The following is a 27,112-nucleotide window of genomic DNA, read 5'->3' on the forward strand; positions in this document are numbered from 1 at the left end:
TCGTTAGAGTAGCAGATTTTCATGTCTTGGCTTAACAATGCAGGAAACAGAGGCACAGAGTAAAAAAAAAGAAATATTAAGTGACTAAATGGTACCTAGAATGGTTGGGATTTGCACCCAAGCAGTCTGGTTTATGTGGTGGCAGTGGTGGTTTTGGTGGTGGGTGTGGTAGCGGCGGTAATAGTTTTAGTGGTGGTGGTGGTGGTTCAACTCTCATGAACAGGTCCCAATGCTTTTGTTCTTTAGTTCTCCTCCTTCTGTGGTACCCATGTCTCAGAAAGAAGAGGGACAGGAAGGGGGCCCTGAAGTGTATGCCTCAGTGCCTTTGTTACATGCTTGGGTACCTGCCACATGATGATGCCATCAACTAGACTTCCCCTCAGCCCCGAGACTCCCTTGTTCTCTTCCAGAGAACAGACCCTTTGCATCAGGCAAAACTGAAGTGCTTGAGACAGCTTGACTCTTCCAGGTGTCAGAACTGTCATCTCTTAGCAAAAGCATCATCGTGGACTTTGACAAGAAGTGCAGACTTCTCTACTCTGCCACACCCTGCACTGCCCGTGCACAGTTGGAAGTGACTCTAATTTGGGGGGAGCTGTAGCAATGTAACTTAAGGAGAGCTGGAAAATGGATGGTGGGTTAGGAGGTGGCGAAAGGGCAGGATGGAGGACAGTAGAGAGCAATAAACTTCACCAAGGGAGAGGAAACCTGGGAGATCATCCAAGAAAGGAGAGCCATGGGTGCAGGCCCAGCAAGGAAGATGTTCCCTCACCTGCACATATGAGGACACTCATGCTGCCTGCCCCTTTATCCAGCTTTGTACACACCCACATGGAGAGGGGAAATGATGGTGTTACAGCAAGAGGGACACACTTGACCCTTGTCACCTCTTCCATCCCCCAGGAAAAGAAGACAAAGGGAAACTGTATCACAGGCCTTTCTAACACCAAATCCAATGTCTCTAGTTCATGGCTCTGTCGAAGCCAATGCTCCAGTTTCTTAATCAAATCCTTACAACCTCAGAAATATCTGGGCTATTCTGTCTTGCTAGTTTATCAGTATACTCTGTGTCACGGTGAGCACCAAGGGAGGGCAGGTGTTGCAGCTATAAGCTGTGTCACCTATGTTTCCTAAGCACTAAGAACAAGTCTCTCCTGTGGCACATCTATGAGACAAGCTTTCTTCTCTGACAACATGGGACTACAGAGGATGCAGGCTTTCACTAATTACCTGTATCTACGGCCCACCCAAGGTTCCCACGATTCCCTCATTATGAAGATCTTCTTATGTGGTGGCACCAAAGATCCTAATTAAGGCTGACATTCATGAGACAGATACAGCCATTCCTGGTCTCAACTCTGATTTCTACTCCTCACTCCTTGCTGGGGAAAGAAGGTAGGCCTGATTTCAGATGCTGGGTGTACCCTACAGGAAAGTTACAGGCAATTTCCACAAACCCAATAGGGGATACTTTCTTTTATTATACGTCACGTGTCCCACATTGAGTCATCAAGCATCTTGTGCCTCATATCCCAATTGGTGTGAATTCGGAGGAGCTGAGAGTGTTCACTGTATTGTTTCTCTGATGTTCTCAGGTTCATACAGAGAATTATCTGTACATAGGCAGAATACCTCTTTCCCCTGCCAAGGCCACATTACCAGAAGATGAGGACCATACACATATCAAAACAGTATTAACATATGCTTCTATAGCTCCTATCTAAGAAAGGGTATAGCAAGTGGCCATGCTACAAACCTGTTCCTTGGCCTTTCCGTTCTGTGGAGATCTACAGCCTCCTGACTGGCCTATGCCTCAGCACTTAGCAGATGTACCAGGGCTGTGCTAAAGTGTTTTACAAGCTCGGTGTCTGTGTAAGTGACTTCTTACAAAGAAAAACACAAAGAAAGCCTCCACCCCCATCCTGCCATAAGACACTCAGCATAGAGGCAGAAGAGACGGCAATCTGCTCACTCCAATCATGTAGCTTTTAAATACCAGAGGTGCCTTGTGAGCAAGCCTTCCCTTAAATACCCGGCGTGATTACCTACCGCTGATGCTACTTTGAGATGAAACACTTGTGTCCAGTCCACTGGACTCCATTTCAGTGAATGACAGCATTTTAGCCATTAAAGTGGGTGGGTAATAATGTTCATCTAGAGCCCAGCAGGCCCAGTCTGTAGCCAACCTAGGCCAATGGTGTGGTGAGAGCCATGCATGGAGAAGACTCTGTGCTGTACTGACCTGCAGCATTTGGAGGTAGCCTTCCTGTGGATCACAGAGCAGGGAAGAGATGCGGTGGTTATTCCTCATGCATTTCTGGTTGTCCTTTGCAGATGGGAAGATTTGCCGGACAACGGTCATCCTGCCAAGAGCACTGTGGACCAGATCCAGGATCTCGGGGTCGCTGATTTCCTGAAGAAATAATCAAGTCCATGCTTATACCCTTATGAATTAAAAAAACAAGTCACTAGAAGACATCCAGGCTGAAAGCCCAAACAGTATTGCTGACATGGTCAAAGGGATTTGGCCCTGGCTATCCATTTTATTGGTTGTTTATTTACAAAAATACTTGCCATCTCTTAGGTATAAGCAGGATCGCTCAACCTTCCTTCTGAGCTCTTGTCTGTAGTAAGCACCAAGGTGTAGTGGATGCTGATAATAACCCTTTACTATAGAGCGTACTGAATGTGTCAGGGATCACAGATACCGATTGTGCTAGGCCTTGATACACCTGCTGTTTTACTTGGAATTATTCATCCCATAAAACAGCCCCAAGAATGCTATGATCCAATTATTAGTCATTTCACCCTCAAGAACAGAAATTTTAAAAGGAGCTGCCTTAGGAAGCTCTCTCCAAAGAAGAAACCAGACTTAGACTAAGACCAAGAATAGACAAAGGTAAAGAAGATGTGAGTGTGCGTGCACATGCTTGCATGTGGTATGTAATACATGCACATGTGTGTGCACATGTGCACGTGTGTGAACATGTGCATGTGGCTGTGTTGGGGACAAAGTATGACTGAGACTCTGAGTCTTCAGGGAGTAGATGCACTCTGTTCCGTGTGGAAGCATCCATGTAAGAGAAGCAGATGGAGATGTCGGGTCCAACCATGCTAGTTCAAACATCAGCAGCAACATAGAAAGCAAGCATTTTCTCTGGGGCTAGCAAGGAGTTTGAAATTTTTAGGTACAAATATGCTATAATCGGAATGGCCTTTCTGAAAACTTCTGGCTGCATTATGGGCCAAACATTAGAGAGAAACAAATGGGGGGCAGCAGGCAGAGAAGAGAATGCAAGATTGCTTGGCTGGGTCTAATACTGAACTACAAAGAAATGGAAACAAATATACACCCTCTATTCCAACAGCAGGGCAGTCAGACTAAGGACATCCCAGGCTCGCTGTCTCTAAGGAATTACTTCAGTCATACTTGGCTTCAAGTCACTATTTAACTGAACCTGTTGTATTTTAACATAATCTTTAAATCTTCCTTTTTGCAGATGACCCATTCTAGTTTTTGAGGCTATGACAGTACAAATGGAGACAGCCAAGCAGAAAATTAGTGATAGGAATTTCAAAATCATTTAAAATAGAGCATAACATGTTTAGGGTAAGATGCTGAATAAAGCAATTAGGGTCTGTATTAGGATAATACTCTCTCTCTCTCTCTCTCTCTCTCTCTCTCTGTGTGTGTGTGTGTGTGTGTGTGTGTGTGTGTGTGTGTGTGATAGAGACAGAGAGAGTGTGTGTGAAAGATTGGTTAAAGTGAGTGAGTTAAAATGTTGTTGCAAGTTGGATTTACACCCATGTCACTGAGATTTATATTCACAAAGGATGGGAACCAGGAGATAATCAAAGATAGAGAAATTGGTCAGAAGTGACAATCCCTAAACACACAACAATTCAAGGAGTGAGCAGAGGATAGGAAAAGCCAGAACATGTTCACTGAGCTCTTCTCTAGCTGCCCTGGGGACCTAGGTCCTTCTGGGAGAAAGGATGGAGGCTGCGTGATGTGAGAAATCACAGCGTAACCTCAAAGTAAGGAGGAATGTCAAAAGACTTACATGTAGACAGTTAAACTACAAGTAAAGAGGGTTTGGGAGTGGCTTTCTTATCAAAAACATGCATGCTATCAGCGGTCACAGTGGCTCATGCTTGTAACCCCAGCATTTGGAGAGTTGAGGGAAGTTGAATTGCTGCAAGTTCAAGCCAGCCTGGACTACAGAGTCAAGTACAGGTCAACCTGGCCTAGAGTAAGATCCTGACTCTAACAAAATAAACAGATTTAAATGAGAAAATAAATAAACTACATGGAGACAGAAGGAAAGGAGGAGTGTTGATGTCATAAAATACAAAACTGGAATTACGTACAGAGACATTAGAGACAAGACAGAAGACAAAACAGGTGTCTCATATCATGTGTTTTTCACACACATTCTTGATGCAAAATGCTACTATAGAGGCAGCAGCCATTCGTACAGAAATCCTTTGATTAAGTCTCTCCTGCTTCTTCAACTGCCAGTAGGACAAACCAGAAACACTGGGTTCACACTATCACACTCTAGGCATATTCCGGACATGTGCCTGGGATCTGACCTACATGGTGGCCCAGTACTTCCGAGGCAACCTGCTCCTCACTTCTTGTGAGTAGCTAGGGGACACTGCACTATAGGCAGTGATGGGGACTCAACCCTTGCCCCAGTTTGTTCTGATATGCTCAGGACTCTTTAAAGACTTGGCACTGCTCTCTGACAACCAATTAGCTTCCATATGCCTCCCTCACAGCGGGGATCGGCTGAGGCTTTGTGTACCTTCCTGTCTTCCCTGACCCAGTTCTGACCTGCTTGCCATGGGTCACAACACGGTCCTCTCCCTGCTAGTGGACTCCTACTTCCCTCTCTGTGCTTCTAGACTATCCTTTCCAGTCCAGTCTGCAATCAGGGTCTGGGATTCTGCTCAAGGAAATGTCCTCAGTTATTTACACGCAACCAAAAAAGATGGACTCCTACCCTTGCCCTAATTCTAAGCAGTGTATCTAGCAGCTCCATGCCAGGATCTACTCCTGTCTGACTAGCCCTCCAGGGTTCAGTGAGCGCTTCCTGTTCAGTTAGCACGTGTCTCTATACCAATGCAAGCAAAGCCAGGCTGCAGGATGCTGTCCAGAGAGAAATACGAGCAGCCCATTGAAAGGAGCAGCATGGATGGCTAAGTTCCCCTTGTCCCAGTTATGCATTCATTCACCTAGTATTGCAGATGAACACAAGCAGCAGGACAACGTGATTGCACCACGGTGCAATGTCAGTAAGCGAGCAGAGGAAAAAGGAAAAGAAAAGAAAGCAGTATCGCACGAAGCTCACTGGATTACCCGAGTTAAAAAAAAAGAGTAACTTTTTATATCATCATGTATAAACTCCCCTGTGGAATATGCATAAGAATTTTTCACATTAAATACGAATAATAGAGTGAGTTCACTTTATCTTCCATCAAACTGAGAAATAAAATGATGCCCACATCGTAGTTGGAAGGTTTCCCATACCTAACTCCTGCCTTCTTCCCACAAACAGCATTTGTCATGCAGTGGCATAGATGGCCTACTCTTGTGCACTTGGGTTAAGTGTGTATAAGCCGCACAATTTGGATCCTCCTGTAATCTGGTTTTAACACCATGTTTCTTATGCTCTGTTGTACATCAGAGTCATCTGGAGCTTGGAAAAATTACAGAATCCAATGAGCAAACTCTCACTCTGAATAATATCCCAGTAGTGTATAAAGCCACTTGCTCATGGGATGGACAGATGGCTCAGTGGTTAAGAGCCATAACCCACATGGAGACATAGAACCATCTGTAACTCTAGTTTCAGTGATTCCAACGCTCTTGTCTGGCTCTGGGGGGACTGCATGCTCATCATATTCATACGTACACACAGGTAAAACACGTGTAAAGTACAAAATAAATATTACGTTAAACATTAAAGGTTTGTTCATGGTGCTTGTGTAGGTGCACATGATAACATGGCATGCCAAATGGGTTACCCTTTATTAACCCATTGCTGACAACAGGCAATTCACTGATTGGTGAGTATGAACAATTTCCTGTGTGTCTTCATGTGCCTGTGGAAGAATTTCTCCTATGTGGTATCCTGATATGAGAATAGGAATATGTTTAAATTTATTAGAAAGAGCCAAATTTCTAATGAAGTTGTACCAATTTATAACCATGTGATATAGGGAGTGTGATTCCTGTATGCTCACTTCATATATTACGTGACTTCTTAAGATGTGCCAGTCCCATGAGTATAGCTTGGAGTACTATTAGGGTTCGTTTTGACTACCTGAATTCTTAATAGGTTTGAGCATCTCTGATGCATTAATGTCTCCTTCCTTATATTTGTGGACTGTTAAACTTACACTGAGTGAGTCTCTTGCATAGTGATTTATGGGTCTCTTAATTTTAAATTTATTCTAAATAAGCCTTTGTCATGTGCTGCAAATACCTTCTCCAAGTTGTGGAATGTTTAATGAAAGTCAGTCTTTAAACCCTTTGAGCTGGGGTACAGAGAGGCTTGCTCTGTGGCCACTGCGAACTGCTTCATGCGGCTTTGCTTTGTGGCCTCAGTGAACAACTGCTTTACGTGATTCTGCTACATGCTTGTGCTGCCGAATATCTATTTTCAGGTCCACTAGATCAGGGCTTTGTTTATTCTTGAAATCTGCCTGTGTTTTATTGACATATTTTAAAGACTTACTATTAGTTTATTAGTTACACACAAATTTAGAAGACTGTCTCACGGCTGAGCTGACCACTTTATCAGCATTTAAATACCCTGTTTATTTTTTAAAATGCTACTTGCCCTTTGGTTACTGCACCTGCTCTCACTACACCATGTCATTTGTATAGTGTTTAGAATCTACCCTGTTCATCTCTTTGTTTTCCTTTGATTTTTATCTGCCTTGTGTTTTCATTGGAATAGCTGTAAATAAAATATACCAGAAATGTTGATATCCAGACTTGAGATATAAGTAAAAATTCTAATCATTTGTACTGATTTTGACTATTTACATATTTGGATTTTATTTCTATCATATTACCTACATTACATATTTTGGTTTTCCGTTGTATATTACCAGGAATTATTTTTTTTACTATTTCCATTTATTTATGCTTTGGAAAATTAGATTTTCTCTATTAGCCTTCATTAGTTTTTTTTTTAACCTATTGTAATTAGTATACTTAAATATGATGTTTTTCGGTATTTTTCTTTCTTCTTTGATGCTTATTCCCAGGTCCCAGATGCTTGGCTAAGGTGTCAGCAATGTCCAATATGTAATTCTGTCTTTCCTTATGGCCTTCCAGTGTACATTATCTCTGTTGTTTTATAGAAGTACTTCTGTAGTGTCTATGTAACCAACATACACATATGTATCAGTTCCACTCTCTTTTCTGGCATCTTTCTTTTTCCTTCATCTAGAGTATGTCATTGTAAATACCCTTTCATGGAAGCTGCAAATGACAAACCCAACTAAGAGTTTCAACACAGTTCAAAACCCAAAGTCCCTTCTGAGACCTAACACAAACCATAAAATTAAAACCCACATTACATAGTTCCAATTCACAGTGCAGATAGGCAATATTCTCATTCAAAACCATAGTATAGCAAAGGAAGTTCAGGTCATGGGAAGACCAAATCCAATAAGGAAAACAATGCATGCTTCAGATACAGGTCCAGTATCTGGATTCTTTGTGGTACCATCTGTCAAATGTGGTCCTTTGCCATAATGTAACATGAACAGCCACAAGTCTAGTTTCTGAGAGTCTTTCTTCTCTCCCCTCAAACCTCATGAGCCGGATCTCATTATCTGCATTTTCTGAGCCTCCACCCTTCTAGCAGAACAACCTATGATGCTCTGCTTATAGCATTTGGATAAGGGGGGGGGGGTTCGGTTAGGCTACAGCTCCAAACTCTTGAAACTTTCTCCTTAAAACCATTTCTAAAATCTCTACTGAGCATGTAGTCAGATAATGACAGCAATGGCCCCACTTCTGGTCAGATGCTCAACACCTAAGTCTTCCTTTCCTTCAGTCTGGAAGTCCAGCCCATGGGTCCTTCTTCCTTCTTCAGTTAAACTTTTCTACAAATGCCCTCACACACATACTGAGAAGTGTAGCCCCTAAGAGATTCTAAATCCCATCAAGCTGTTCATTAAGATTAATTATCACCGTTCCTCTTCTGTACAGTTGTTTCCTTGGACTGCCTCCCATAAAGATGTAAGGTAAGGCATTTAGAACCCATCTGGAGCATCCAAGATTAAGGAATCTCAGATCCTCACTTCAAGATAATTTATTTCATAGCATTTGTAAAAAGTCTTAATATTAAGAAGCATTCGCAGATTTCAGGGCTAGGCCTTGACTTATCACATTATATTGGGAAATGGCTGTGTACTATTTACATTGTTGACAGTAGACTCTGGGAGCAAAGAGGGCTTTCTTGTCCCAGACTCCAGAATGTTTAACTCAAGTGTCCAAAATTCTCTATCCTAAGGCAGACTTGTTTCTTAACTCTGTGACAGAAAGAAAGAAAAACAGCAAACACCTAGGGGGATCATAAAACATTGTACCTTTGAGAACAGCTGGAAAGTAAACTATTTCCAACAGAGGAAACAGTTGTTTATTGTTGTTTACCCCATGGTATAAAGATGCCTGGGGTGGCAACAGGGAACCAGTCATCCATGGAGAGAATGGTGTACATTGCCTAGAAATCTCTCAGCCAAGACTTCCAGCACAGATGGGTTTCCTCAGGTTGCCCTGGGCACTTCTGAGTTTTGTAAGCACCTAATTTAAAGCTGTTCCTTTGCTTGCTCTCCCAATCAAACCAGTCTAATTGTTCCCGCTGTACATTGTAAGCACCCGACTTGATGTGATAGAAAGCAGTTTTCTATCTGCTGCTTCTGTGTATCTGATGCTTGTTACTCATTCTTCCAAGTCTGTGTCCCGTCCTCAATGAGCTGATCAGAACAGCCAAAGTAATAGCAAAAGGGGGTAGGATTTATTCAATATGGCCACATTAGAAAGAGGAACAGTGAAGACTAGTGACCACCTCAAGTTGAAAGGGCTAGGAAGATGCACATCTAAACAGCCCTGGTATGGGTGTGACCCTACATACTGTAGATCTCTTCTTGTCATTGGCTATAATGCTCTTTCCCAAGGAAACGGTTTTCACCCAGGTTGCTTCAAGGTTCTCTTCTCCCCACAAAAATTCCCAGAGAAATTACAATTTCCTGGGGGTCCTATACTTTAATAGTCTGATAGCTAAAGTGTGTCTTTAGAATGTATTCATGTCTGCCAAGCCAGCAGCACCACGGTAGAGCATTTTCCACAGGAGATACCAGTTTACCATGTACAGAGACTAGTCATGTGCTCTTTTCTCTCTGAATAGAGTCTAGATTTTTCTACATTTTTAACATCCTACACTTTCACTCTGTGATGTGCCTCGGTACCTTTTATTTTAATCGCTTCTTTATCCTGGGTCTCAATGGATTTCTTTTAACAATCTGAAAAAGTCATCAGCCATAATATTATTTATGATTATACATTTATATATTATTTATTACATAATATTATTTAATAATAGTGATACATATACTATTCTAATGCTCATTCTTTTCTCAAACTATAGTAAATATTGTAATTCTATCTTCTATATGTCTCAACCCATATTTCATTTGTGCCACTGCCCGTTCTGTGAGATATATTTCAAATAATCTCTTTATAAATTGCACTGCACAAATTCTTTATCTACCTTTGTACAGCTTGAAACTTAGTGTCTCCAAGGTTCTCAGCTTCTAATTATTATATCTGGTGACTCGCTCACTCCTGTCTTAATTTGCCTTCCTTGCATTTGAGCCTTTCACTCTTTGCTCACATAATTCAGTCTCTATTTTTGAAGCATACTCATTCTATGTTATATAATCTTTCCTAGATCTCACTCATACAAACTCCTCCTCCTCCTCTTCATCCTCCCCACCTCTCTCCACACATATTTACCATTGTCATTAGGATTCCTGTAGGAGTTTGTAATAGTTTTAAAAGTCAACTTTTCACAACCCCAAATCCCCTCAAAAGTCACAAATTATCTTGATCACATTGGCATGTGAACATGTCTATGGGAGATGGTCTTGATTATTAAAACTCAATGTGAGCCTATCCGTTCCTGAGGCTGGGGGCCCTAACCTATAAATGAGTAAGGGGCTGAACACCAAGTAAGAAGATAACATTGGCCCATGAGTGTCTCTCTTCTCTCAACTGTGGATATCATGTGACCAGCTATCTCTGTGACTGTCTCATGTCCGGACTATCTCATGTCTGGGCTCTGTGACTTTCCCATAGTGATGACTGAAACTCATAATCAATAATATTCAAATAAGTCAATCCATTTCCCCTAAGCTGTTTTCCCTCTGAATATTTTATCACAGCAACAGGAGTGGAACTAGTCAAAGAACTCTTTGACTCTAAGTAGCAACCACACTACTTCAGGGTGCCTATGCTTGATTCTGCCATACATAGAAGAGGAATGCCAACTACAGCCACCAAAATTTAAACTGTCCTCTGAGCTTCGCTAGATAACACAAGTGTTATGAAATTGTGTCAGAAAGTACATGATGGTTATCCATTTTCATCCCCTTATCCAAGTCAGAAGTCATAGTAAGGAATGTCATTCCCCACCTCCTTCTGAATGTGTTCATTTCCTACCAACTCTGATACAGAGAATATGCTTCCAGTTGTATATGGAAATCTTTCACTAGACAACACATGTGATTAGTCCTCAGTCTTAAACTCAAACCCTATATTCCCCAGATTGCCATGGGAATAAAAGCTTGAGGTTTCTACAATTTGACCAACTTACTGAAAGAAAAACTTAAGAGTTTACATTTTTGCTTTATGTTTGGCCTCAAAACAAACATTGACAGCTTTTAGTTTAAAGTATTTTAGATTATGCTATATTCTGCTATTTGGGGGCCCTTTTCCTTTTGAGAGTATTATTCAAGCCAATCTTTCATTAAAATATACTAAACTTTTTGCATTTCTCCATTCATGACCCTATAATTTTATTCAGAGGAATGCACCTATGTTACAGATTATCCCCCATATGTTCTACCTGTGTGTCTGGTTAAAAGTGAGTAATTTATTACTACAACTTATATTTGCTTCATTTGATCTCCTTTTTTCCTAATTTTACTGATATTAACACTATTTTTAAAAAATGCAAGAGGAGCGCATGCAGCCTCCTCCATCTGATCAAATCCTGTCTGTGCTGGTGACTCATCTCAGTATCATTGTACAGGTCCTACCTGACTTCCTATTTTCTTTTAGAAGTATTGCCAGGAGTTGCTATTACCTTCTTTATCTCCAATCTAGTAGGTTCCACCCATAAATTTCCTTTCATTAGTAATATTCACTGGACTGAGGTATCTGCAAATAGATAATCTTTAGAAATTGTTGAAATTTCAAGTCTAGAACACTTATTTATAAAAGCTACAGAGAAAGAGAAGGAAATACCAATAGATCTGTTTGTATTTTCAATGGGAGAAGTATATATATCTATAGTGTGATAGAAAAATAATCACAATAAGAAGAAATGAGGTTTGAGGTTCCCAGTTAACAGTTATCAAATTTCTCTTACAAGTTTTGGAGGAGAAATAAGATGCTTTTGTGCTTTGCAACAAAACTTACAGGAAATGTCTACAGGTATAATAAGGTGTGAGAAATTGCACCGTGCACTGAATAATAAAATTACATAGGTTTCTGATTCTGCAAGAGTGCTTCCTGATACTTAGCAAAATATGCATTTCAAGTCAAATAAATTATTAAGGAATTCTATAAATCTTTACTTCCTTGCAAAGGGTTAAGAGCACAAAAAGTTAGAAGAATTCTAAAGAAAAGAAAAATCCTCACATTTTCCCAGGAGGCACATACTTAAGTCACTGATTTAGGCAAAGCTGTCCTTCTCGCAGAGCACTCAGTGAAAGAGAATGACATCTGATTGCCTCTGTTCCCTGGGAAATGTGAGTCTTCAGCTGGAATGTATGGCTGGCTTCGCAGGAGTGTGCCATTTCCAGAGATAGTGCCACATATGAGTACAATGTGCATCTCCATGCAGAGAAATCCCAAGGCTGTACTGGGCTTCAAAAGAAGCCTCTATGCCCCCACCCAAAACACCAGGTAATAAACAACTGGTCTGAAGGCTAAGAGTGGTTTTTAAAGTGCTCCTTAGCACTCACTATGAGAAGAATGGAAATGATAATAACTCCAACAAGGTAAGCTGGATACCAAATAGATCTGTCAGTCTCCGATACCTTTTCTTACTCCCATTGAGGCCTCTGATCTGATCTTCAGGAAAGAGAGAGAGAATCAAAGAAGCAATGGAGTTCCTATGGGCTACAATGTGGCTATAAAAATGACAAAATAAAATTCACAGTATTGCAACACTCTCTATAGATCTATACAATATTTTAGAAAAACAAAATAAATTTATATGAAGACACAATACAAACACATACTCTCACACACGCACACATGCACATGTGCACATAGAAACATAATAACATCATGAAAATCTAGGTGTGAGGCACATGCACCTGTTTTGGGAAAGTGGCTGACACCAGGAAATAGAGGAAAATAACAAATCTTCCATGTGCCTGAAAGATTCCCCCTCCCTTTCACGCTGGCTCAATTCCACTGTCTTTCTTCCTTTTCCAGGTCCATGGCAGTGGAGGGTGGGCCTATACCTTGAACCAGAGTTACCCTTTGCTTGGTCTAATCCACTCTGTGTTGTCTTTTTACATTAGTGAGTGCTAGGGACGCATTGTGAAGCCATTCAGATTGAGAAAATGGGTGGTTTTCCTTCATAGATTCTGAGGTTTGTACAGTCCTAAGATAATCTAGCTCAGACAGCACCTTTCTGACACTTTTCTGTGCCATGAATAGATTCGACCTAAATGCAAATTCATTAAAATACAGAAAGCAAGGCTCTAAGGATTATCTCTATAGATTTATAAAGACACATGCCCATATTGAAATGCTGAATATGAGACTCCAGGCTTCAAGAACGCTAGACAGTGTTTTAACGCCGAGCTACAAACCCAACCCTTGTTTTATTGAGACAACCTGGCGACATAATCACAAACTGGTGACTGTAGCACAGATTGCCTCAAACTCACAGCCTTCCTGCTCCTACTTTCTGAAAGTGGGTAAGATTGGTGTGCACCTCTGTGTCTGGTGTGTGGATAGTACTCCCAGCCTCTTATTCAACCTGCCCTGAAACCTCCTGAAATACTTCAAAGCCTTAGTAGGTGAGTAGACAAATTCTTAGATACCTCAAGAAGGCAGGCTTGGAGTAAAGTTAGAAATAAGCAGAAAAACATGGAATCCAGGAGGATTTTAAACACTGTACGAAGTAGTCTCCCATGACACATGACATGGTCAGTTTCTAAAAATCTGAAGCTTCTAATATTCCAAAGTTTGAAAGGCAAGAATGTGGGCATTTTTTTATGCTGCTCTCTATCAGTTCATGCTTCTAAGAATCATTGCCATGAAACCAGAGAGAACCACTGTAGAGGTCTCACTTGAGCCAAGGTGAATAGCAAAGCGGGAAAAATAAGGAGACAAAATTTCAAAATGGTCATTAAACAGTGGTGGAGATATTTTCTTCTAAATATGCATTTTGATGAGTTAGATGCAAAACTCACATATAAATTTTTTTGTCAGATCTTTAAAACCTCAGGAAAAATTTTGAACTTTCTAATACCATGGGAAAACATTAAACATTTATATAAATTGCTAAACTCATATTGAGCTACGCAATCACATTATTATTTATTTCTTTTCATTCCTCCCAAAGACCTAGATATATCAACCATTAGTGTGATACCAGCACTATTTCATCTCTGTGGAATAGTAAAGTTTATTTCCCCCTTAAGAGTCATGGTATCTATCAGTAATCAGCAGGTAATGATAGTAGAGAAATTTCAGAGACAAGCTTGCCTGGAGAAGTTGAAGAAATGCAAGGAGGATTTGACAACAGAATTTGCCTCTCTGAAGTAATAAGGCTTTAGGGATGTGTGTTACACTCTCCAGAGCACTTAGGTGTAGGCAAGCCAAGGATCCAGGGAGATAAGGACATCCTGGGGAGAAGTCAAAAGAATGCCACCAGAGCTGGGTGCCAGTGCACTTCCCCAACTGGTGATGATAATGGCTGGAACAACTTCTGAGAAGTTATTCTGATTGAGTCAGACCCTAGCTTCTGACTTGTTCCCTACAAACTGATGAGGTAAGCATGGAGCTTCCTATTTTATGTAGGGTGTGAAAAATCACAGATCATTTCCTTACTTCCCAAAATGTGGTCCAGGGGACCAATAGCATCAGATGATATGGAACTTACTGGAAGTGCAGAATCTCAGACCTAGGCCTAGCTAATAAGAATCTGCATCATAAAAAGATCCCCTGGTGATTCATGGGTATATTAAAGTTTGATGTACCCTCACTATTTATGTGCAGTGATGCCGTAAGAGTGCTGAGACCAGATGGCTTTGGCCTCAAACCCAGGCTTTCACCAATCTTTAGCTGTGTAACTTAAGTAAAATAGTTTTTTTCTTTGAATGTTATCTATAAATGTGATAAAAGCCCTTCCTATGATCCTTAGCATATTTTAGAGGGTTTGATTTAATGGAAGACAATGTGGCTAGCAGAGTTTTAAAACAAGTCCTTTATACTTCTAGCTCAAAATCTATAGCTGTTGACAGTCTTTAAAATCTAGCATAGACCCAATGGCAAAGGCTTTTTGTTCCCTCTTACCACCTCATTGCCTCCTGCAGGCTCCACCAAACACCTGAAGGGTCCCGGAACAGACTACCCCAGGCCTTCATTTAGTTCTGCCCTGTTCCTCACTGCTGATACATTCCCTTGACTCCCTACCAAGACATCACATCCATGGGCAACCATTCTCCTAAATAAAAGTAGGCCATTGTTGGAAATAGAGTACAGCCACCTTTGCTTGTAAGAGGGAAATAAAAGGCTACTACAGCACCAGTACTCTGCCTGTCCTCTGACTCTGAGCCACTAAGAAAATAGCTAGCAGAGTCATGCCCTCACCCCAACCCTACCTCCTCCATCACAGCACATACACACAGGCTGGACCAGACAGTCATCTTGCAGGACTCAGCTCAGATCATTCCCTAAATAGTAACACCTGGATGTAGCCACCAAGCAGGACAGCTATCCCCGGGTTCCCTGATTATGTCTCTAAACCCCCTTCAAGATATTCAGGTGTACCAAAAGACTAGTAAAGAATTCCAAAGAGGGTCTCTGTGATCTCTAAATACTGAGTGGGTCTTATATTCTATGTTCTTAGATTTCCTATCTTGGATGTCCCTTATAATTGATTGTGAACTTGGGGTGAACATTTGCCCTCCGGCAAGCCTCCAATACCCTCAGCACTCATGGGAACACTCAGTATCCATCCTCTCACCATCTGAGTGGATTTGGGAGAGGTTTGCATGTCTCCTGGTCAGCTCTCTTATTTCCTGTCTCCTATTATATTTTCTTCTTTCCTACTGTTTCACGGACACCAATGTCTCTTATTTTTCTCTTCCCATCGCTTCTGCCTTGATCTTCTGTGGGCATCCTATTCCCACTAACCTGGGATATTCTAAATTCTCCCAACTCCACTTCAGCCTTATCTGTGAGCTTTCCCTTCATCCCAAATGGGTTGGGAATATATTAAAATGGTCACAGCAACTCCAAATAGGACTGTAGCAATTGCTAACTGTGTCTTCACTTTTGTGGGTGTGATATTATTGCTGAGGTATGCTCTAAGTTGCATCTGAAATATAAACTTCTGCAAATCTAGACACAAGTTTTGAAAGCACTAAAATAACTTCAGGGCCAGGCTAAAAATAATTTCCCCTGGCATTTGGAAGGCAGGACAAATCTAGAGTCTCCAAAGTCCAACACCTCAGGACAGAATCTGAATAGGAAGCCCTTCAAGTAATAGGATTCTGCGGTTACAGGCAGAGAAGACCTTTCCTGACACTCTCTACTCCCAGCAGAGCAATACAGAAATGAGCCCAGAAAAGAAATCTCAAGAGTTGTACAAGCAAAGTTCAATTAGTTCAGAGATGAAGTACACAAGGACCTTTAGGCCCTGTATGATATAGTGCAGAACTTTGATTCACCTCCGGGAGTGCTGTGAATTCAATGTCTCCCCCCATGCACACACAAAACAAGGAGATGACAGGTCTAGAGGTTCATCATTCCATGGAGGCACCCGTTAGAACAGACCATTGCCCAAGGACAAAGGGTGTGTCCTATACTCATGCCCTGCTGGCTTCCAATCACTGGCTACCAGTCTAGTGAGGCACTCATGACGTAAGCAAAAAAGGTCGGGAGAAGGAGAGGTAAGAAGTGGTGGAAGGAAACAGAAAATGAGGGGGTGTGGATCCTTCATCACTTTGGACACACCCAGACAGAGTGACCTCTTTTTTTATATATAATCTGAAAAACCATGACCCCAGAAACTATCTCTGTATCACCAGGCCAACGTCTTTCATTTTGTCGTTAGATTTTTGAATTTTTTAAAAGCTGGTTGGGCCCTTTAACTTGCAGTGTACTCCCCTGGCAGATATACAAACAGAAAAATAAATATCTTAGCAGCCGCTCCTTCACCCTACTCATTTGCTTGCTTGTTAGAAACCATTTTAATTATTTTGTTTGCAATACCTATTTGTTTGTCTCGGGGGAACACTTAAATCTCCTTGTATTTGTGCATAACTCTCCCAACCACTAGGAAAATAAGACCTTATGTTTCACATTAACACCTCACAGGTTTTTTTAATCCCTGAGGAGCTGATAGAAAATTATAAATTTGAATCGCACTTATAATTTAAAATCCTGAAATATTACACTATTTTTTCCAAAAAAAAAAAATGATTGAAAAATAAACCATGGCCCAAAGCCTTACCATAGTATGGTTCTGAAGTTTAGAGGTTTGAGCTCAACATAGTAAAATCCTAACATCTAAACAGACCCAAATTTGTAGGGCAAAAGTATAAAGATGTGTATAATGGTTAGTTTTGGTCAAATTGTCATAAACATGAGTAACTTGGGATGAGGTAAGGGAAAACCTCAGTAGAAGAACTGCCACCTGTGGGGATGTTGATGGGGCATTTTCTTGCTTATTAATTGATATGGGAAGGCTCAGCCAACCACGGACAGTGCCATTATTGGACATATGATACGAAATTGTGTAGAAAAGCAAGGCACAGAAAGCAAGCCAGTAAACAGCACCCCTTTATTGCCTCTGCTTCTGTTCTTGCTTTTGGGTCTTGAGTTCCTGCCTGGACCTGCTTCATCCATAAACTGTGATGTGGAAACCAAACACTGCCCTTCCTTCCAAGCTGTTTTGGGTCAATGTTTCATGACTTTAATGAAAGCAAGCCTGGGAGATATTGGACTGGGACTGTGAGCATGAGATCTGTGCTCATGTAAATGGAGCCTATCTGCACCTTAATCAACTAAAAGCAACATAAATGAAACAAGAGTTTTCAGACACTGAGCAACAGGCACAGCCAGACAGTGGTGCTCAAGACAAGAGCCAATGAAATGGGCCTGAAATCCTCAGAGAAGCTTCCAGTATTGTAGCCCCTGAAGAGGGAAAGTCAGAATAGACTATAATAGTCTCTAAGAACTGAATAAGAGTCTGAGGTGTTAGAGGCTGGGGAAGTTAGGGGTGATAAGGCAGTACACCACAGAAATCTGTAAGGAGTTCTGTTTGAATCTTTCACAGAGCATTGATCAGTACATGTACATGAAGGAATCACCTCAGAATAGCAAATGACCATTTAAAAGAAGCAGGTATAGCAATCTTAACTTACAGGTCTAGTTAGACAGACTGGAAAGATATGCCTATCAAAGAAAGGTCCAAAGCACGTATAAAAACAATCAAAACACCCAAAGGAACGTGTCCAAGGGTTGGGGCGGGGTGTTGTAAAGAACAAAAATGAACTTAATGTTTAATGACAAAAAATTTCAGTGACTTCATAGAAGAGGATGTGGGAACATTGTCACAGTCTGAGAACATTGGAAAGACTAAGATCAAACAGTATGTGGACTTGAGTGTACTTTGGGACACATCAACTCTCTGCAACTGTGATTGCCTGCATACGGTCTGCACAATAATAATAATAATAATAAAACAGTTAATGTTCCAGTATAAACAAAGGAAAAGCACAAGCCCCACCCCTAGCTTTGGAGATAATTGACATTTGATGGTAACTAGGGGAAGGAGAGCCACTTTTCTTTAAGAGTATGCTCCCTGGCAGATTGACCATGCACACATGGATGACACAACACCCATGCACTAATTGTGCTCAATGGGTCTTTTAAAAAGAATAAAAGAAAACATAATGTTTGAATGAGACAGGAGGAAAATCTGGGAGGGGTTGGAGGATGGAATGGGTCAATATGATTGAAATACTTTCTATGTATATATAAAATTCTCTAAGATTAAATAAAATTATTAAAATATTCCCAATCTAATCAAAAATTGCAATGTATATAATAAAGCAGGAAAATACAGTTCATAACTAGAGAAGTAATCAATAGCAACAGATTGAGAAGCAACAGAGATGGTGGATTTAATAGAACAGGAGCTTAATACACAATAAGAATATTATAAATCCACATTGTATATTCAAATAAATAAAGTAAAAATTGTTTGTGATAGGGAGAACAATAAAAAATAAATTGAATTTCTAAAAATTATATATGCATTGTCTGATATGAAAAAATGTATCAGATGAAGAAATAGAAGAAAATCAATAAATTAAAAAGTATTGGATAGAAATTACTCAAAATGTTGAAATACATTTGCTAATTTTGAAAACAACAGTTGAAAAAGGACATAATCAAGTAGTTTATTAATTCACTAATCAAATGAATCACTTTATTTTTTCTGTATGGTAGGATAAAAAGTGGAAAATTATGTGATCATCTTAATAGAGCTCTATCGAATTCAATACCCAGTATTCGGTTGTTTTTTACAAAAACCCCAGAAACCCAAGAATAAAAGAAAAGTTCATTTTGATTTTTTTTTTTAGGGCAGCATCCATGTTCAACCTGTTTGATAACTAATGGGGATGGGTGGAATGTTGCTTGTGGGAGTAGAAAAACACAGATTTCTCTCTTAATATTTATCTCAAGTGCTAAACCCTGGTCTCCGGCTTAGCTGCCAAGATGAGACAGGATCCAAGATCCAACAAATTTCTTAGAAGTGAGGGAAGTTTGTTGACATAAAACTACAAGTTCAAGCCAGCATAAAAGGAAAAAACAAAAAAAGAAATAAAAGACATAGATTCCAGTGGGAGGTGTAGTTCTGTTCATCACAGAAGGTATGTTGCTCTGCACATAAGATCTTAGAAAACCTCTGTAACTAATAATGGTTTAGTGAGATTATGTTTGTTCAAGCTAATAACACACAAGTGCAAGTTTAAATTGAAAAGCAGTAGCATTTACGGGGTCTGAAAAATATAAATACTTGGAGATGAATTTAACAGTATGACATGCACTTAACACAATAAAATGCTGCTCCAAGTAATTGAGGACTTTGATAAATGGGAAGATATTCCTTTCTCACAGGTCAGTATTGCTAAGAGTCAATTATCCCTGAAGAAAATCTCGAGTTCCAACACGATTAAAATTAAAAGCCGAGCTGACTTTTTCCTAGAAACTGACAAGTTAATTTTAAAGTGTAAGAAAATGCAAAGCAGAAACTAGGAAGGAGCACTATTAACAACTTGAAAAGTGAATTCCTCTAAAATCCTGTGACTTGTTACCTCCAAAACCTCGACATGGTCCCAGCTGTGTGAAAACACGAAGGGCAGAGAAGGCTAAAACCGAAGGGGTACGACCTTACTTGAGGTTTAGAACCAACCAAGTTGTACAGCTATTAAGAGTGGGAATTGTTAGTTGAAAGACAAAACCCAATTCAATTCAGCAGAAGAAATCATATATACAAGTTGAAGGCCAATTGATTTTTGGCGTTCTTTTCATTCACGGATACTGGAATTGTTCAATCATCATGCAAGAAAATAACATGAAGATTAAATCCAACCCTTACCTCATATCACATAATAATCAACATATTGGACAACACGAATCTCAAAACAATTATTCTGAGTGAATAATCGCAGGACCAGAAAACAACACGTGGTCTCAACACATTGCTATAAACTTATACATTTTTATTCTTGGGGTTCTTATAGATGACATATGGTCATATATACTTCCATTTCCCCTACCAATTCCTCTCAAGTCCCCTAATCTGTTCCATCCAAACTTCATGTCTTTTTTCTTGATTCCAAAATGACTCAGCCCAGCCAGTTCTGTTCATATATGCCTGAGTATACGGTTATCCAGTGGTGTGTGGGAATTTTATCAGGGGCCACATCCTCAAAAATGAATGAAAGGCTGTCTCCCCAAAATGGCCATAATATTCTGGATGCCTTAAAGGTTCCTTGGAGGTTATATGCCCTGATTACAGGATATGGAGAAATACTCGTGAACAGTAATAATGGTTGCTATTTTAATGGGTGTCCTAGTTCACTTTCTATTGTTGTTACATGCCTCTTGACCAAAAACAACTTGGGAAGGAAAGAGTTTATTTCAGGTTACATTTTCGTTACTTTGTTGAGGGAAGCCAGGGCAGGAATTGAAGGCAGGAACTTAGAGGCATAACTGAAGCATGGAGGCCCACGGTATAATTATAATGCGTTGCAATCCATGACTAGCTCAGCCTGCTTTCTTCTACAACCAAGGACCTCCTGCCCAGGGTGACAACACTGGTAGTGTGGGCTGTGCCCTCTCATACCAATCACCAAGAAAGTGTCCCGCAAATGTGTTATTCTGATGGAGGGAATTCCTCAATTGAAGATCGCTCTTCCCGGGAGACTAATTTGTACACAGGTAGTCAGCATAGTGGTAAAGGTACTTTCACAGGGGTGTATTGTATGTAAACTACACTCAACAGACTGGCCAGTGTTCATGATCATGCTTCAAATGTATATATAATAGTGAGTGTAGACACTAGAATCACCCTAGGAATGATCAAATCCAAAGCTTTCTATGTAAAGTGACACTCACTTCCCACACGCCATCAACCCATTACCTTTGCTTTAAACAGTATTGCTTTACCCTTTGTTCTAGGAATCCTTCTCCCACACATGGGTCTCATCAAGGGTCAGTAACATTTCAGAAGCTGTCTGACTCTTCTCACACCTCCCAGTTCACCCTGTTCCAAACCAGCATCACCTTTAATAAATGTTTTATCCTCTTCAATTTTTCCCACTTACATCCTTTTTCTATTACAATCACCATAGTTTATGTTCAAGAAGTGTCAGGGTGATCCTTGCAAGCAAAACTGAAAACATGTCCCGCCCCATTCTTTCCCCTGCTTTCTCAAAATGAAAGACAAGATCTTGAAGCAACAGTGTCCAAAGAAGCTCCCCAAGGGGTTCTTCCAAGTATCCTGACATGGTGGTCACTGGCCAGTTAGTAGTCATCTAATTATGTCATGCCGAGGTTGTCACCATATTTCTCAGGCCAGGTGGTGCCTTGCTGAGTTTACTTCTCAAATCTGGAGTATACAGCTTTGTACTGTCTCTGTCATTCTCTGTCGCTGTAATAGAATAAGTGACACTAGGTAATCCAGTTTTCTCTCCTACTTCTAGAGGATGGACAGAAGTCCAAGAGCATGCTGAGAACACCTGGGAACTTCTGACCAGGGCCTCATGCTGCTTGCTTCTCATATCATGAAATGATGAAGGGTAAAATGCGCATGTGCTTCGAGGAAGGGGCAAAATGCAGGGAAAGGGGTTGACATTATTAATACCCACTCTGAAGCAACTTGCCTATTTCCAGGAGAGCTAGGAACCATTCCTGTGACAGAGGTATTACTCCCTCTCAACGAGCTAACCACCTCCCAGGGACCACTTTGCCAAACTGTCCCCTCAGGGACCAAACTTCACTGTGGAATCTAGAGAGGGCAAACCACATCTCTGTTGTGTGAGCCTAGAAACAGTATCTCAATGGATGATAGAATGCTTCTTCCTGATGCAAATGTTTGGGAAAGGTAAGATGGCATTTCATGTGAAGCTGACCCACTTCGTTAAGCTGAACTGTCCTTTGAGACACTCAAATTTAACAATAGGAAATTTCATAGACGTGCCTGACCCAGAAACCTCTTGTCCAAGCAAAATGACTGACAATCAAATTTTTTTGTCCCCAAAACTTCTCACCTATCAGGAGACTATGAAAAATAAAGATGAGTTGCAACTATGGGAAATATTTAGCAGCAGAAATCTCTTTGTGGGGAAGAAGAATATGGTTCATTTTTCTTCTGTAAGGTAAAGAGGGGACCTGCTTTCTACAGATGGTCTTCCTTAGGGACTTCACTCAGACTCACACAGCACAATGAAGAGTCGCATACAACATAATAGGACCTTTAAAAAGCAGGATCATTTGCATTTAATCATAAAAGCTATTTTGTATCATCTTTGTTATGGTTTCAGTATGAAGCATCCCTCAAAGGCTCCTGTGCTGACAGATATTTGATTCTGAGGGCTCATCACAAAGTTAGTTATCAGTAGATTCATACCTCATTTAGGAAGCAGGGCCTAGTTAAGGGAAGTGTGTCACTAAAGGCATGCCTTTTACGGGTACAGCTCACCCTACTGTCTTTCTTCTTGCTTTCTCTCTGCTCCTGGCTTTGTTGGGGTGAGAGGCTCTGTCATGCCCTTCCACAAGGTTGCCCTGCCACGCCCTTCCACAAGGTTGCCCTGCCATGCCCTTCCACAAGGTTGCCCTGCCATGCCCTTCCACAAGGTTGCCCTGCCATGCCCTTCCACAAGGTTGCCCTGCCATGCCCTTCCACAAGGTTGCCCTGCCATGCCCTTCCACAAGGATGCCCTTCCACAAGGATGTCCTGCAACGCCCTTCCACAAGAATGCCCTGCCTCAGCCTCGCCTAAAAGTAACAGAACCAGCAAACATGATCTGACACCTCTAAAACCAGAAGGCAAACCAATCATTTCTTCTTTAACTTGTCAGTATCATGTATTCAGTCACAGCAATGAAAAAAAAATAGTTTACCCTTCTATTGTCCTCTTGAACATGCCCTTTATTTCCTTTAATTGAGTCACCATGACACTTGCTTTTTGTTACTGCTGTTGCTATGTTTCTTTATTCCTACTTAATGTGAAATGCCGTGTCACTCTCTGTTTCAAAGACAAAGGTTGCGTTTCATGTTTGGTTGTTCGGTTGCCTTTGGTTTGGTTGGTTGTTTTTGCTAAACCATAAGTTTTATTGGTATTCCTTTACAGGAATATGGATGAGGGGTTACTTATAAAAGCAGAAATAACTCAAAGACAGCCATGGAGAGAATCTCTTATGTACTGTGGGGAAGCATCATCATCAAGTAAAAGCTGATGGCCAGTAAGCTGAGTGTAACCACACCCCAATTCCTGAAATAAGGACTTTGAGACTTTTTATTTAAGAATAAATGCCCAGGGCATAAGCTTGGCTAGATTCCTAAATAGCTTTTAAAAAAAAGCTAATTAACTGTTTATTCTATTCTGAGTGTCTCATAGCTGATTACCTTGCCTCAGTTTCTCTCTCTTCAGAATTTGGGGCAAATCTCTTCTCATGCCTGACTCTATCCCAGAGTTCCTCTCTCCCTATTGGGACACCTATCCCCTAGTTCCTGCTTCAGATGATAGGCCATCAGCTTTTTATTGACAGGTGATGCTTTCATACAGTACACAAGAGATTTTCTCTATAGCTGAGGCAGGATTAGGTCAGACTTCTAGCAGAAAGAGATAGAAGCTCTGGAAAAGAGTCAGCCCCAGACCCAGAGGAAATGGACACATGAAACTGAAAAGAGGTAACCAACCATGTGACAGAAATAGACTAGAATAAATAGGTTGTATACATTATGCACTAGTAATGGGATGAGTCAAAGGTTATAGCCTAGGCATTTATTCATCAATAATTAAATCTCAGAATCCTTATTCCAGGAATAATAGTTCATGGCTACAAATGGCACCCACATTATGTGTCTTAAAATCCAAGCTGAGCGCCTGAGAAAGAACCCGGGTGAAAGATGAGGAACCAACTCTTACCAGAGCAGTTTCCTAGCTAAGCAGAAAATGCTTCCTTTTAAAAGAAAGCAAACTGAAGCCTCAGGCACACCCTGCAGGGAAAAAAACCTCCCAGACTTGGGGCACATAGGCTCAGTTCCCAGCCAGTACCTGAGGGTATGAGACTCAATTCTATATGAAGGGCAAAGGGCTGTTGTAGACCAAAAAACCTCAGGGGTAGCCTGCTAAACCCATGCAAGGGGGAGGAGCTAGCTGCCTTAGACTCATGCAGGCCTGTAGAGTCTGCAATTGCACAGAAAGGCAAAAGGATCATTTTCCCAGAGCTGTGACTAAAGAGCCCACACTTCTGGACTGGTAATTTATAAGTTTGAAAACAAAAAGAGAAACAAATACTTAGTATTCAAATAATAAAATCCTTAAAGAGAAAATTAAATTAAATTAAAAAGAATGCCCCAGAGAAAATCCACCCCATACGCAGTCACCAAACCCAAGCATTATTGCTGATGCTAAGTAGTGCTTACTGGCAGGAACCAGATATGGATGCCTCCTCAGGGGCTCTGCCAGAGTCGTACAGATACTGCTGAGAATGCTTGCAGCTAAACATAGGGGACCCCAATGAAGATGCTAGAGAAAGGACTGAAGGAGCAGAAAAGGTTTGCAATCTCATGGTAAGAACAACATTATAAACCAACCAAACCCTTCAACTCCCATGGTCTAAAACACCAACCACTGAGCACACATGGAGAGACCCATAGCTCCAGGTGCATAGGTAGCAGAGGATAGCAGTGTCTGGCATCAATGTGAGAAGAAGCCTTTGGTCCAGTGAGGGTGCATTTTCCCAGTGTACATAATGCTAAGGCATTGAGGTGGAGAGGGTGATTTGGAGAGGGAGCACCTTCATGGGGACAAGTTGAGGAGGAGCAGGGATGACGGAGGGGGAGGTGGAGAGGCAGGGAGCAGATAACATTTGAGTTGTAAATACAAAGAGTATCCAATAAAATAATTAAAAAAAAAAAGAATTCCCCAGAGTAGAAAGTTTTATGAAAAATTAAAATACAGAAAAAGATATTAAGTTTGGAGAACAATAAATAAAAATAAATAAATCTAAATAGAAAATATGTTTCTGAAGAAAGGAGGGAGAATAAAAAAGAAAAATGTTTATTTACATATATATGCATAAACACTGAAAAATAGAAACTGTACATGGACATTCATAGAAACACCAAATTGAAATATAAGAAATAAAAAGTAAAGTCTCTCAAGAAAGAAGAGAAAAAAATTAAAATAGAGTGTCCACAGAAACAACAGAGATGGGAAAATAAAGTTCCTACAGGAATAAAAAAAAAAAAAAAAAAACAAAGTGAAGTCTCTATAGAAAGGAAAGAATTAAAGAAGTTAATATTTTTTCCATGCTAAAAAATAGAAAACAGGGTAGAAGACATTTGGACCCCATGGAGTTTTGTTTTGACTGTCAACATAAAATTAATTATATGTTCAGTAATGATTACAATTTTATATATCCTCTTTAAGGAAAATCAGAATAAAACAGACTTAGAGAAAGAGAAAAGTGAAAAATTAAATGTTAGATTGGAGACCATATAACAGAAATCAGAAAATTCTTTAAATCAGAATGGAGAATCTTTAAAAAAGAAGTCAGTCTTGAACCTGTAGCAACAAAAATGGTAGTTCCAGATGAGAAAAATCTACAAAGGCTTGAGGAATTAGAGTAGCAGCCCATAGAGATGCACTATTCTGAGTTAAGAATCCAGATTCTGCTTAATGATGCTACCTTAGAGTGACGTCAAATGATAGAGTATGTGTATCATTTTATAGAGTTTGGAGAATTAAGGTATATATTTGTTCATATATCATACAACTGATACTCAAGAACCCAATGAGCAACTTTGTTAAGCTCTTAAAAGGCTGATTTTGAGATTGTACATTTATTAGAGGTGATGCTGTCTTGGAAATGCTTTCACAGATTCAAGCTGATAATGCTTTAACATGTGTATCCATTAGAACATAGCATTTTAAAGGTATTATGGAATAGGAAATGTTACAGACATATCTTACAATCCTATAGGTCTAGGAATTATGGAGAGATCTAACAGGACTTTAAAAGAAATACTCATAGGACAGAAGGGGGATATAAGATCGCCTATTAGTTTAAATAAGGCTTTGTTGACCTTAAAATTTTTAAATGCCAATGAGACAGATAGCAGAACTGCTAAAATATGCTGAATTTTAGGAAGGACTGGTGATTTAGCTTAGCCTTTATAAATGATACCCCAGAATCTGGGGAAGATAAAATGTTCATGTTTTCTCTTTTTTCTTCATTTTTTTTAAATTGGGTATTCTCTGTATTTACATTTCAGGTGTTATCCCCTTTCTGCCAATTCTATCCCCCTCCCCCTCCCATTGCCTCCATGAAGGTGCTCCCTCTCCCAATCACCCTCTCCCACATCAGCACCTTGGTGTTCTCCTACATTGGGAAAATGAGCTTTCACTGGACCAAAAGCCTCTCGTCCTATTGATGCCAGAGAATGCTGTCCTCTGCTACATATGCAGCCATGTGAACTCATTGGTTGGTGTTTTAGTCCCTGGGAGCTGTGGTGGGTTTGGTTAGTTAATAATTTTGTTCTTCCTATGGGGTTGCAGACCCTTTCAGCTCCTTCAGTCCTGTCTCTAGCTCCTTCAGTGGGGTCCCGTGTTCAGTCCGATGATTAGCTGCGAGTGTCCTCCTCTGTATCAGTATGCCTCTGAGGAGGCATCCATATCAGATTTCTGCCAGTAAGCACTACTTGGCATCAGCAATAATGTATGGGTTTAGTGGCTGCATATGGGATGGTTCCCCAGGTAAGGCAGTCTTTGGATGATCTTTTTTCAAATTCCTGCTCCTGTATTTGTCC

The 27,112-nt window shown here is 40.5% G+C and overlaps 1 protein-coding gene across 1 annotated transcript in view; it reads right to left on the bottom strand.

Annotated features, from left to right (window-relative positions):
- Positions 1–27,112, bottom strand: part of GRID1 (glutamate ionotropic receptor delta type subunit 1) — a gene marked incomplete at both ends in the record, with an annotated part of 697,530 nt that overhangs the window by 237,551 nt on the left and 432,867 nt on the right. Inside the window, one exon of the mRNA XM_080926245.1 lies at positions 2,243–2,413. Within this exon, the coding sequence (XP_080782371.1) occupies positions 2,243–2,413 (171 nt within the window). The remainder of the gene's footprint in view (positions 1–2,242; positions 2,414–27,112) is intronic.

The sequence above is a fragment of the Micromys minutus genome (assembly GCF_963924665.1).
Source record: "Micromys minutus genome assembly, chromosome: 12".
In the NCBI taxonomy this organism is placed as follows: domain Eukaryota; kingdom Metazoa; phylum Chordata; class Mammalia; order Rodentia; family Muridae; genus Micromys; species Micromys minutus.